The 12,132-nt window shown below is 56.8% G+C and overlaps 2 protein-coding genes across 2 annotated transcripts; one reads left to right on the top strand and one right to left on the bottom strand.

The window, feature by feature from the left end:
• Positions 1–2,631: 2,631 nt before the first annotated feature.
• On the top strand, positions 2,632–9,128 carry BESB_016040 (FYVE zinc finger domain-containing protein; the record flags this gene model as incomplete). The annotated part of the gene is made up of 10 exons (XM_029360319.1): positions 2,632–2,942; positions 3,384–3,474; positions 4,039–4,117; positions 5,295–5,348; positions 5,968–6,184; positions 6,884–6,979; positions 7,446–7,596; positions 7,901–7,974; positions 8,143–8,440; positions 8,997–9,128. The coding sequence occupies 10 exons, from the start codon at positions 2,632–2,634 to the stop codon at positions 9,126–9,128; spliced, it is 1,503 nt and encodes a 500-aa protein (XP_029216295.1).
• A 2,214-nt stretch (positions 9,129–11,342) lies between these two features.
• Positions 11,343–11,822, bottom strand: BESB_016050 (uncharacterized protein; the record flags this gene model as incomplete). The annotated part of the gene is made up of 1 exon (XM_029360320.1): positions 11,343–11,822. One exon carries the CDS (start codon positions 11,820–11,822, stop codon positions 11,343–11,345), a length of 480 nt encoding a protein of 159 aa, XP_029216296.1.
• Between the last annotated feature and the right edge of the window lie 310 nt (positions 11,823–12,132).

The following is a 12,132-nucleotide window of genomic DNA, read 5'->3' on the forward strand; positions in this document are numbered from 1 at the left end:
TATATATATATATATATATATATATATATGTAAACAATTGTAAACATATATGTATAAGTACACTCTGCATATATGTCTAAACATATATACATATTTATGTCGATATATTTTCGCATATATATGTCTACGCATCGGCATTAAATCGATATCGCTTTGGGGTGCGTGGATCGCAGTGCTCCACAGGAAGGAGGACGCCGTCAGGCCCTCGGAACCAGGTTCTCTGCTTTGTCTTGTGGATGTATGTCTGTCATGTGTCTTCATCTTGCATTTATGCGTATATCTGGTTTTGACTACGAGGGAAGCGAGACCGCACAGAGAGTCTCGGCGTGGTGATGCTCACTCAGCGCGCGTATTCCAGCACATTCCACCCGCCGAATTCGGGCCGTGTGGACCCAGAAAAGGCACATGCTGACTCTACGGATCCCTGAAAAGGTTAGCATCAAGAAATCTTATCGAACTCAAAACGCTTGGAATTCCTAGCGGGGTATTCGCACCGACGTATGCACGTCTGTGCGCACAGAGGCGTGCGTCCTTCATTTGGGAAATTCAGTATGAGAATCTGTTGCCTTTCCCTCGACGCATCGCGCCTCCTGGCAGCGACTTAATCTGATTCGATGGGCTTAGAGTGCGCTCAGCCCGCCCAAAGCGAGGGGCGTGACTGCGGCAGAGAAGGATTTACCGCATAAAAAGTGAAAAATGCCTCTCGCGCGCTTTCTGTGCGAGCTACAGTTCTCTGCCGGAGCTCGCGGCACAGAGCAGGGGCCTCGCCCTCACATGAAGAAAAAATCTCTCAGATGGAGGCGTTCCCTTTGGAGACTCACGTGGAAATGTCTGCAGAGACGCACCCACGAAGACGTTGTGTGGCCGCTGGAATTTCCGGCACAGACCGCACACGCCGCTTCGCGTGGGGGAGCTGCCTGTTCGGGTGCGGGTTGACTCGGACTCAAAGAAAGTGCTGCGGAGGCTTCTCTGCAGATTCCTTCCCCCGAGTCTCTCCGCCAGTTGTCAGTGTGTGGCTTAGCCTCGAGGTCACAATCTCAGGAGCTGCCTCTACCGCGGCGAGACCCCAGGCGCGCACTGGCAGATGACTCCTCTATGCGTTTTCGAGTGCTCGCAGCGTGTTGTAGGCAGCAGCGCCGAGTACAGTGTCGCTCTGCAAAGCGTAGATTTCGAGTGGAAAAGGCGCTTTACCCCCGCGGCGACGCGCGGCGACGTCTCCCACAGCAGCCTGTTGCGGGAGTTCCTCGCCGCGTGACGTGTGTGTTGGAAGCAAGAAGGCACCTAGGCTCTGGTTTCCACTTCGGGAGAACTTTTCGGCGCGAAGCTGCGTCGCGCAGAGAACGCGCAGCCGCCTCAGAAAAGAATCTGCGCCGACGGGGAGAGTGCTGCTGCTGGATCTCCGCAGCCCCGGAGTCGAGAAAACAAACTCGCGGAGCGGCTAGCTCGTGCGGGCTCGAGAGGAGACGCGAAGAAGACAAGTGGCGCGCGGCGACGTTTGCAAAGACGAAGAGCAAGCAGAAAAGAAAAATTTTGGCGAGCACGGCGATCTGCGAGTAAGAAAGCGAGGAATCTGAGTTGGGAGAGAGAGAGAGAGGGAAGGAATTGTGAAGCGAAGGAGGCGTGCCACGCGTAGGCGCGGAGACACAGCTAGGCAGAACGGCGAAGGAGACGGGAGCGTTTTCAGCGCGTGAGCGGTGCAGCCACATCAAACGGAGGCGTTTTATCTATAAATAGCTCCTTTCATTCTCACCTGTTTAGGCGTAGTCGCGAGTTCTCCAACAGTCACATTCGCTTTTTCTGAAGAGTCAACGGCATGCAGAGGGAGAGAGCGTGCGAGAAAAGACGCCTCGAGTCACGAGCCGTGCTCCTCGTGTGCCTCTTTTTGGGCGTTTTACGTCAAGCCGTGCAAGTTCTCCTCGTTTTTCGACGGATGCGCCAAATTGGATAGTGCAATCTTTCCTCTTTGTTGGCTTGTCTCATCGATGAGTGGAGAGTAGGCTCGCTTTCGCTCGAGTTCCATACAGCTCTCGGCAAAAGGCTTGGCGAATCTTCGGTGCGCTCGCTACCCGGCTGCCTTGGTCTTCTCTCTCTTTTCGAGCCCGCCTGCTGCGCATGCTTGAAATTCCTTCTGCTCTTGAGGGTTTTGGAGTGGAGCCTCTCGGGTTTGCGGCTATTTCCCTCCCGCCAACCCCTTCGGGTCTGAGTCTCTGCCTAGGCAGTCTCGCGAGTGCGAGGTCCCTTGCAACTCTGACCCTGACGGCGAGTCCGCGCGCTTTCCCGCTCTCTGTTCATCCGTACTCTTTAAAGAATCTTACCTTTCCGCTACACAGCCGGCCGAGCTTCGACCCTATTTTTCCTCCGCAACCTGCTCTTCTATCTCTGCGGCCTGATGGCGTGACGACCAGGGGGGCGGCTAGCGCCCTGTCGATGTACCGCCGTCGCTCTCGAATCCGCCACGAAAAACTCTGTTTCGTCCATCTTGCCGCTGTCTCTGGCTCCCGGCGGTTCGCCTGTTCAGAGGTCCTGCCCTTTCTATCTTTCTTCTCTTCTCACGCACGCGCCTGCACCGCAGAGGTGGAGACGGCGCACAGGGGAGGTTTTTAGGTTGTCGACGCTGTCCGTACACCGGAAATGCCATCGGGGCTGCTCGGCCTCTCGCCGCCACCGTCCAGCGGCAGCGGGCTCTCAGACCAAGGAGGTGAACAGCGCACATCTTTTTCCCTTCCTTCTGGCGACGGGAGGCATGCCGGCGAGAGCCGCGGAGCCGGGGGGGAGGCGGGGCGACGTCAGGCGTCCTCCGAAGCGACAGAACGCAGCGGAGCGCGCGAAAAAGATTCGAAGAAGCCGCGGCAGCGAGGGCTAGCTCCCGCCTCGTTCGCTACCACTGCAGAGAGCGGCCGCGGCCTCGATGAACATGAAGGCGACGGCCGAAGTGTCGACTGGTGAGAGACGGACGCGCAGCCAGCTGCCACGGAGGGTGGAGCGCAGGGAGCGGAGGAAAGAACGCCGGGCAAACAAGGAGTGGCGCCGCGTAAAGGGGATGGAAAGGCGAGCAAGTGCAAGAAAAGCAACGGACAGAGCACAGAGGGCCCCACGCGAAAACGCGAGGCGAAAGCCACGGCAGCTCGCTCACTGGACAGGATGCGGTGTACGTACACCCGCACTCTCTCTCTGCGAGCACTGGGCGCTGACCACCTCTGCATGCTGTTTTCTCGTCGTTTCTTCGTTGCCCTCTTTCTTGTAATCTCTCCAGCTTGAGTATCTCCTGGTGATCGCGCATCAGTGTCCGCTTTCCTGCATTCGTTCACACGAGACACAGTCTTCTTTGTCGCAACTTGGTGATGTTCTCTTTGCTGTCGCCTTGGATTCTCTGGATTCTTCAGGGTGCCCAGCGATGAAGTGACGCACTGTAACCACTGCCTGGGGCTGTTCAGCGTCACAAAGTGGAAGCATCATTGTCGAGCTTGCGGAAAGGCGAGTCTGCTTTCTTGCCTTGACTGCATTCTGTGGCGCCATCTGGTTCTGCAGATCTCGTCGTCTTCCGATCCGCTCTCTCACATATTATCTTCGCAGCTCTCCGAGCTTTGCGTGTCTCAGATTCTGTCAGTATGCACACAGCCCGTGCTCGCTGACAGATTGCATCTCCGATAGTCTTCTTTACCACTCTAGTCAGCTCCTCGCGTCAGCCTCTGCTTCGTGGCGTCTACTGCCTCTCGGCAACTCGAAATGCTGCGGTCGCCAGCGCACTCCCGCGCCTTGGGGGTTCCAAGGCGCGTGGCTGGCACGAGCAGGTGCCGAAGAGATCAGAATGCTTAGCCTCCAGCGATGAAGTGCGTCTGTGTATGAGGAGCTGATTCGCGTAGCTCCGCAAGCCTGCATGCACGTGTGTATTTATATGAATTTTCACCTCCTCCCTCTGTCACAGTAGGATTCTGTCGGGGACCTGTCCGCACGTGCTTTCGAAATTTCAAACGCCCTCCTCCTTAGGCAGTGCATGCAGTCTGCCTTGCAGTGTGGCGGCGGCTTTCCCTTCCTCAGGTCTTTTGCGGAGAGTGCTCCATGATGCGCATTCGCCTTCCAGACCTAGGGTACTTTGAGAAAGTCCGCGTCTGCGTAAGTTTTGCGCGTGAGCGGGGAGCTCGATACGAACTGGGGGGGAGCACCTGGCTTTCCGTAGTCGGCATCTGTAGCGGGCGCTGTTCGCTGTGCGTAGGTACGTGTCGCAGGTTCCAAAAAGGCTGTAAAACGAATTATATTATGTATGTGATTACGTGAATTCTACGTCCCCATCGCCGATTCAGGGCGTGAACCTCCTCTCACATATGCGACGTTTCGATTAGGCGCCGGACGCGGCAGTGGCGTTGTGATAGCTAGTTCCTCTGATTTTTTCTCACTAATGTTCAGGTCAGAACCAACAGGTGGCTGCCGGTGCAAGGGTCGACTCACGCCTGCGTGTGTGCGGAAAGAGCTTGCAGATGATTTCCACTTTCCGCTCTGTTTCTCCGTGTTGGTTTTTCGAGTCCGTCGCGCACATGCCGCTGTGGGTGACCGCGAGCCACGCTTTCTGAAACAGTGTTCGGAGTTTTTTCGAATTAACTGAGAAGGCACTTGAACTGTCCGCTCCGTTGTGGATCTTCTCTTTGGGGCGAACCTTCTCTTCGCTGTATCTGTCCTTCATTTCCTTTCCCTCTCTCGCCTGTCTGCGGCTGTGCAGGACGGTACGATGCGCGGCGGCACCCAGCCGCTCTGACGCAGTACCCTGCGAAATCGCGCAGCGCATCCACGTAGCCCCTTGCGGAAGACTGTCTCTGTGTCTGTGTAAAGGCGTAGGAGTGAATCTGTATACCTATATAGATCTGCGCAAACGTAGATGTTAATTTGTGTGTTATGCATAGATACATATAGATGTGAATGTGTCAACGTGTATGGCTGATATATATATATATATATATATATATAGTGAGCGCGAAGATCTAACTTTTTATGGTCGATGTAAAAATGTGTATGTCTGTATGATACATCTATGTTACATCAATCTGAATGTATGCCTGGTCGTTCGGCGAAGGCAGCGCGTGGGTGATCGTCGCCTCAGGCATATGTTCCGAGTCGGACGTGTACTATCTCAGCTGCACGCGGACAGCGGCGTAGTCGCGGTGGGGGCGCAGCACTCCAGCAAAGGCTCGGCGAAGCGTCGAGAGGCGCCCGGCTGTCGACTCGGGGCGGTCAACTGCGCGCGGGCTCCTCCCGGGTGCATGGCTGTGCCGCGTCGACGCTCGCGTTTTTTGATCTCTCAGACTGCGCGCTGGCCCGTTCGTCGTCTCACACGATTTCTCTTCAGGAGGATCTCGGTGAGGCGCGGCCAACTTTCTAAGCGAGATGCGCCCAAGCAGAGGCGTAGACAGCGCGTGGGCAGCTGTGACGAGGATTCGTGTGTGTGCCTCTTGTACAGTTCGCGCGGAGGGAAGGTCCTAAGGAGCAGCAGAGAGTCGCTTGCAGGCGAATGTGTCTACGGTTGAAATATGTCTGTGGCGGTGTGCATGGGTGCACGTGTGCTCACTTTCTTGGGGCGATCTCGTCGAGGCTGCGCAGCCTCGACGAGGTCGCGCGTTGATGCACCACAGTGGCCCACCGCGGGCCTGCATGCCCTCGGGGGCTAAGATTAAAACTGAGCGCGCTGGTGAGGGCGTCGCCTCGCGCGTCGTTCGCCTCCCATCGAAACACAGGCCTTTTGCCGGAGGTGCGAGGGCGGCGTCGTCCGCCGCCTTGGCCTGTCCGTCGCCCCTCCGCGTGCGTGTGGCGTTAGGCTTGCGTGTATCTCGTGGCATGGATGCACGAACTAACCGTTTGTAGGAGAAACGAACTAAACCAATCAAGTTGGCTAGGCACTTACGATCCACCCTCAGCATAGCAGGGTACGAGGCTCTTTTCAAGTGCGGAGTTGTTCCTTCTGCGTGTCTGCCGTTGCAGACGTCAAGGAGCAGATCAACGCGAACTTCAAGTTGGCACTGGAGGAGAAGACTCGCCAGCTGGACGGCTTCCGCGCGTTTCTTCTCGAAGTGGAGGGCCTGCTGCTCTCCGGCGCACCCGCGGAAGCAGGACTCTGCTTCTCAACAGGCGGTGGTCGTGCGCACGACGCGGAGGCCTCGGGCCCCGGGCACGCCGCAGAGGGCGGGCCTGAAGGCAGGTGAGAGTCGCGCGCATCCTTTTGATGTCGGAAACTTCAGGCGTCGAGTTCGCTCCCCAAAAAAGGGAGTTTATATATAAGCCGGAGGGAGTTTACATATACACTTGAGAATCCCGGGTGAGAGAGTGTGCGCTGCTGGGGCCGAGCGAGGATGGCGGTAGACGCGCGGGCTCAGGGTCTCTCGCGCCTTCTCCCCGTAGCGCCGTACGCTCACCGCCGGCCTGTCTGGGAGGATGTCTAGAACCTAACTGATGTGGAATAACAAAGCAGTAGGGTATTTGAATTCAAAATCTGTAAAGGACGCCTCAAACTGAGGAGTCAAGTAGGTACGAAGCGGACGTGAGTCCGTGCGAGTCGTTGTTGCGGCTCTCTCGTCGGCCCGCTGCAGCCGTTCGTCGCACAGCTGGGGACGCGTACCTTCCTGTGGAAGGTAGACTGGAGAGAAGTGGCGGGCGTTGCGTGGAATAGTCTGCACGGCGGTCCTGGCCGCGCCGGGGTCTGGGCTCCACTTCGGTGCTCCGAGCCTGGCGCATGCGCGTCTTCACCAGTCAGCGCCCGTCGTGCTGTCTTCTCGCCTGCGAGCCTCTCTCTGTCTTCTTTTCGTGTCTCCTTCGCTCCCTTCGCTTCTGCCGGTGCAGCCCCACGCGCGGCATGCACTCGCGCCCGCGCTGAGCCTCTGTGGCTTCTCTGCGTCTCCAGTCAGGACGAACTCTCCCTTCTGATGCGGCAGAGCGAGAGGGGTTTGCGGGCCCTGACGGAACGGCTTCAGCAGTACGACTCCGATTTCGAAGACGCGTAAGAAGGCGGAGAGCTTTCAGCGGCCGCCGGCGGCGCGGGGCAGCTCCTAGAGGGGCGGCTGCGACGGCGGGCTCCGTTGCGTGCGAGGCGTGCAGAGGAGGCTCTGGAGGAAGCGGCCCCTGGCTGGTGTCAACGCCACAAGCCTCCTTGCTGCTACGCTTGCGCTGCAGCTCAAGCTGCGAAGGCTTCTTTCGTCGTCTCTCAGACAGCGTGTGTACATAGACTTCGGTGTCATCCTGCACACGATGTCGAAAAGCCCTTTCGAGAAGGGCCGTTTAGGCTACACGCGGGTGCGGGGTGTGGCTGGGCGCAGATATGAAACGGAGGGCAATTCGAATTGCGAAGTAGGATTAAATAGAAACGTGCGTGGGCAGCGGGATGCGTGGGGCTCTGCGGGCGCCCGCTGGCGACCCCAGAACGCGAAGCGAGCGTCCTGCCTTGGCCTGTCTGCGGTGCTGCGCAGCCGCTTGCAACTCCTGGCTCTCGAGAACGAGCGAGATGAGCAAGCGAACCGAGCTCGCCAGCTCGAGGCACGCATGCACGCAGCGCAGATGGAGATTCGGCAGTTGAAAGAAGTCGCCCTGGATCGCGATGCGCTGCGAGCGCTTGTCGAGGTAAAGAGGCGAACGTTCGCGGCCCTTTCGCAAGATGTATCTTCCTGCCTCCGGCATGCGGTGTGTTACGCCGCTGCGCTGCTGCATTGCAGGTGCACATACGCATACGTTTCGTCAGGCCTCTTGGTTTCGCGTGCTGTATGTCTCTGAGTCTGTCTGTGTGGCGATTTGTGTCGCTGGTGCGAGCGTGGGATGTGGGCGCATATTGTTTGTGTGTATATACAGACTCGCGTTTGATGGTGCGGTCACAGCCCACGTGGGAGACACAGGCAAAACGTGTTTTCTGTCCTGTTTCGTCGCCCAGGAGCAGAAGCGTCAGCTGGAGGAACAAAAACGGCAGCTTGATGGCCTGCGACAGCGCTGCGTGACCCTTGAAAGGTTAGCAACTCTCCCGCGTTCTTCATGGATGCGGGATCCACGCGCATCAGAGTGCGCACTCGCGCCCGCCCCGCCTCGGTGCTGTAGGGCAGCTAGGCCGCTATTCACAGTGCGGTTCCGTCTTCATTGTTTCCTCTCGTGCACACTGTATTTTGCCCTGCTTTGCAGCAAGTCAGCTGCGTCGAATGCGACGGCTTCGACGGCGCGAGCGAGCGGGTGCGGAGACAGCAAACCCTCCTCCCTCACGTCCTCGGGGCGCGTGGAGCCTTACACGTGGGGCTCCGGCTCCGACCGCAATCGCTGTTTGGGCGGCGCCAGTCTCCGGCGAGGGGACTCCTCGGCGGCCGCAAGGGGCTTGTGGAGCGGGGAGCCGCCAGAGGGCGTGTCGAGGCGTCCGGTCGTCGTTGGAAGGACAGACGACTTCGAAGAGCTCGCAGTGGCGTTCACGGTAGCCGACGGCTTAAATGTAAGGCGACAGCGGGGGGGTGTACGAGCTGTGAGCAAACTGCTGTACGCGAGCCCGTCAAAGCGGCGCGTCAGGCGAGTCGACTGTTGGTGCTCAACAGCAAGCAGCACACTGCGCAGAGAGCTCCTCTGTGAGGCACGCTGTGGCGGTGTGTCGAAGCGTCTAGAGACACACGAAAGAGCTGAGTCCCGGTGCTGCATATCTTGAGGCTCAGCGTCATCCCGCCGCATCTCCAGCGATCTGCGCTCGTGTGCGGAGTAAAGATACGACCCGAAGCGTCCAGGACGCCTACCAGTTCCCACGTATAGATAGATACATCTATTGGTTCGTTTGTTTTTGATAGCCTGTGGCGGATTTGGGGGTGAGGTACTCCATTATTATTATTATTATTATTATTCGGTGCCTGAATTCGTATACGCACCCACGACAGTATGACACTCACTCTAGTTCTATTTCCTTTGGCATAGCTGCGCCTTGAACCGGAAGCGTTCGTCCAGTCTTTGAGTAGGCTATCCCTGTGGATGTTGGGTGCTCATTGTTTTTGCGCTATCTACAGGATTCTAATGACCGCTACCATGGCTCTCGTTTGCAGAGACTCTGGGCCTACTGTCGGCGATGTTGCTGCAGACGCCGAAGACGAAGGTATTTTATCGGCGATGAACGTTCTTCACTTTGTGTCATTCAGTAGTACAACTTTCCCTCGACGTGTCAGTGTCCAGACTCTTGTCATCTTTTTCGATTGCGCCGCTGACTTGGTGGTCACCTTTGTGCTAAGGGAGTGACGCGAGTTCACCTTTTTCAAGGGCGCTTTGGGAAATTCTTTTTGCTCAATTGTCTTCGCCGCCGTTTTGCTAATCAAAACTGAACGGCTCACCACGCAGAACGGTTTCGCATCGAAATTTTCCTAGTCGAGAATCCCGAGGAGACGCGTCCTCCGCCGCTCGTGCGCTTACACCGGAATGAACTGGATTTTTGTAGGAAAAACACCTTTCTATTGAACCGCATAAGAAGACGAACCTGATGAGCCGCTTGACGCGAGGATGACGCCTCCCATCCAGAGAGCACTGTCCCGGCCCAAATATGGTTACACGCGTTTGCTTCCCTCTGTCTCCACGAAGAAAGCACTGTTGCTCTAATTTAGCAAAACGAAACACAGGAGCAGAAAGAAGCTTTTTCTAGTTTTGATATTTCTCCCTTCCCTTGTTCCTGTTGCCTACCCTCTCGCTTTCGGCTCTTGTCTGTTTTCGTTTCCTTCGTGGATGAGTCCCTTTTTTTTCGGCCGGCGTGTCTGCCTTAGTCTTGCCTCGTCTGCTATATGATTTCGTTGCTTTCGTCTGCTGACTCGGTGATGTCACCTGTACATATTCAACAACTGGGCGCGCTTCCACAATCTCGCCCGTTCTGAGCGCTAGGTATTGCGGCGCGGCGGCGTAGGCGGGGAACGTTTGTTGCAGCTGTACAGCGTCGTACGTGAGGAAGAATCAGTCGGCGGAAGCGAGTGAACAGCTGGAGGCAGGTTAGCAGTCACGAAACTGTTGTTTCGCAACGCACGGCGAGCGTGCGTTCCTCTTCGTTGGCAGTATTTCACCAGTCAGTGGTGACGACGGACGAACGCGTCTACACAGCATCCAGTCTCCTACCTATACACTGTGACCTTTGCCATAGCGGAGCAAATGTCGCAGTTCACTGAGGCGCTCCAGTATACCAGTCGGTAGCCTTCTTACGCGTCACAAGATGCCCAACCGTCGATCCACGCTTCTCGATATTCGCCGCAGTCTTGCCCCGTGCACGTGGGAACGATGAGGCAAAGCCTTTCACAAGGCTGGCAGTTTCTGTGCGTTTCGTGGTTTTTTCCGAGATCCCATACCCCTTGACTCGAAAGCAGCTCCTCCGTTGATAAGCAATGCCTTCAGCCCTCTAGCAGCGTCGGGCGATGTCTGCGGTCGCGTGGGCAACTCCGTGTGTACCACCGTGGTGCCCGCTGAGGCTGGACTACCGTTTTCCGTCTGGAACAAGACGCTCAGTTCCTGCCCGCATGTGTGGTGGTAGCGAGTTCGTACCGTTGAAAAGCACGCGCGGCAGAGGCGCAGCTATAACAAGTATTACGTGGACGGCCAGCTCCTCCAGAGGAATCGAAGTCTCCGATGCAGCACTCGCACATACAGTGGTATCTCAATTCCATAGGGAGCAGCAACACTGGAGGAGCCATTCTGGGCAGCGATAAAAAAAAGACAAAACATCGCGGAGGACGTGGCACCTCCTTATGCCTAGACTCACAAAACTACAGTGCGTTCACGGAGCCTGCGAGCTTCATAGAGTCTGCATGTGTCTGTTCACAAAAGCTAGCAGGCGACGAAGAACACGGGCACGACACCCGTTCAGCAGTACCCCGCACACATCATATTCGGAGTGGCGCGCAGCTCCTGCTTTGTTCGACCCACATTCTGGCGCTCCACTGAGCAATGTAAAAAAAGCTCAGATTTTTCTTCACGGATCTCCTCGAGAAGAGTGCCGGAACGCGGGTACCAGCGAATAAAACCCGCATTCATGAAGCGTCGATATTGGTTTTTCTCCTCGACCCGGAAACGCATCTTCTACACAATATGCTCTCAAAATCGAGGCCGCAAGCAGTGTGTTGTGGCGTCCCGCTGCGACGCACACTGAGTCTGCAACGGCGTCTAACTGAGGAGTTTAGATCACGCCAAAGCCTTGCAGCTTCCCTTCGATCTCAGCCTGTGGCGGGGCCGTGACGCATCTCCTCCTCAAAAAGCCTTGGATAGTTCACGAGTTTTTTTCTGCTGCTCCGCTGACAGCGTTCCCTCGCGGACAGCCTTGGAGTTGTTCACAGCACAGCTCGCCGCGTGTGCGGCGCCTCCACTGCACAAGCCCTTCTTGGAGCCGTTTAATCTTCGTCGAAATAGTGCTTGTCTGTGGTTCGGCTTCTGAGCTCATTGTAGGTGGCCAGAGTGGGGTCGCTGGCGTTGCCTCTGTAGATCCAGTGCCTGCGTCTGACGTGATCCAGCAGCTCCTCGTGGACGTCGTCAACGTCGACCCGCTCCCCTAACTCGTTCACAGCTCTCAAGACAATAGCCCGGAAGCGTTTTTCAAATTTTCCGCGCACACAGCATTTCGTCGCGGCGTTGATGAGTACAGTCATGTCAATAGGCCGCTCTTCGAGCAACTCCAGCGCCAAATCGAGGACGCGCTCCATCGCTCCATCGTACTCGTCGTCGTCAGTTCCACCGCCCTGCACCAGAGGGCTGCCGAAACACAATAAAGCGAATAGCGCAAGCAGAGCCAAAGTTGGAAGGCGGAATTTCTTCGCCGATCTCCGGCACTGCCCAAGTGTGTCGGGGGTGCAAAGGGCTTGCTGAACCGCCATTGTGGCTGCACAATAAATGCCCGAAGAAGGTCTCTAGTGGAAGACGTGCGCGGCAGGGTGCTACAACAAAGAGCGCCAGGTCGCTCACAAAAACGAGAGTCTGACGCAGAAGATAATATATGAAGCGCTGTAGGAACTGCGCGTCTTGTGTACAAGCATGCAACGTGGAGAACTAGCACGGCGCGGGTTTCGACAGCGCGTCACCCCCACACCTGCTTCGATTCAGACTCAGTCCTAGCAGCCTCTTGCACCGCGTAGACCGCGTCGGCGCCCTAGAAATATAGTTGGTCGAGGTCGAATCGCCGCGCAG

This window comes from Besnoitia besnoiti, chromosome X (assembly GCF_002563875.1).
Source record: "Besnoitia besnoiti strain Bb-Ger1 chromosome X, whole genome shotgun sequence".
Taxonomy (NCBI): domain Eukaryota; phylum Apicomplexa; class Conoidasida; order Eucoccidiorida; family Sarcocystidae; genus Besnoitia; species Besnoitia besnoiti.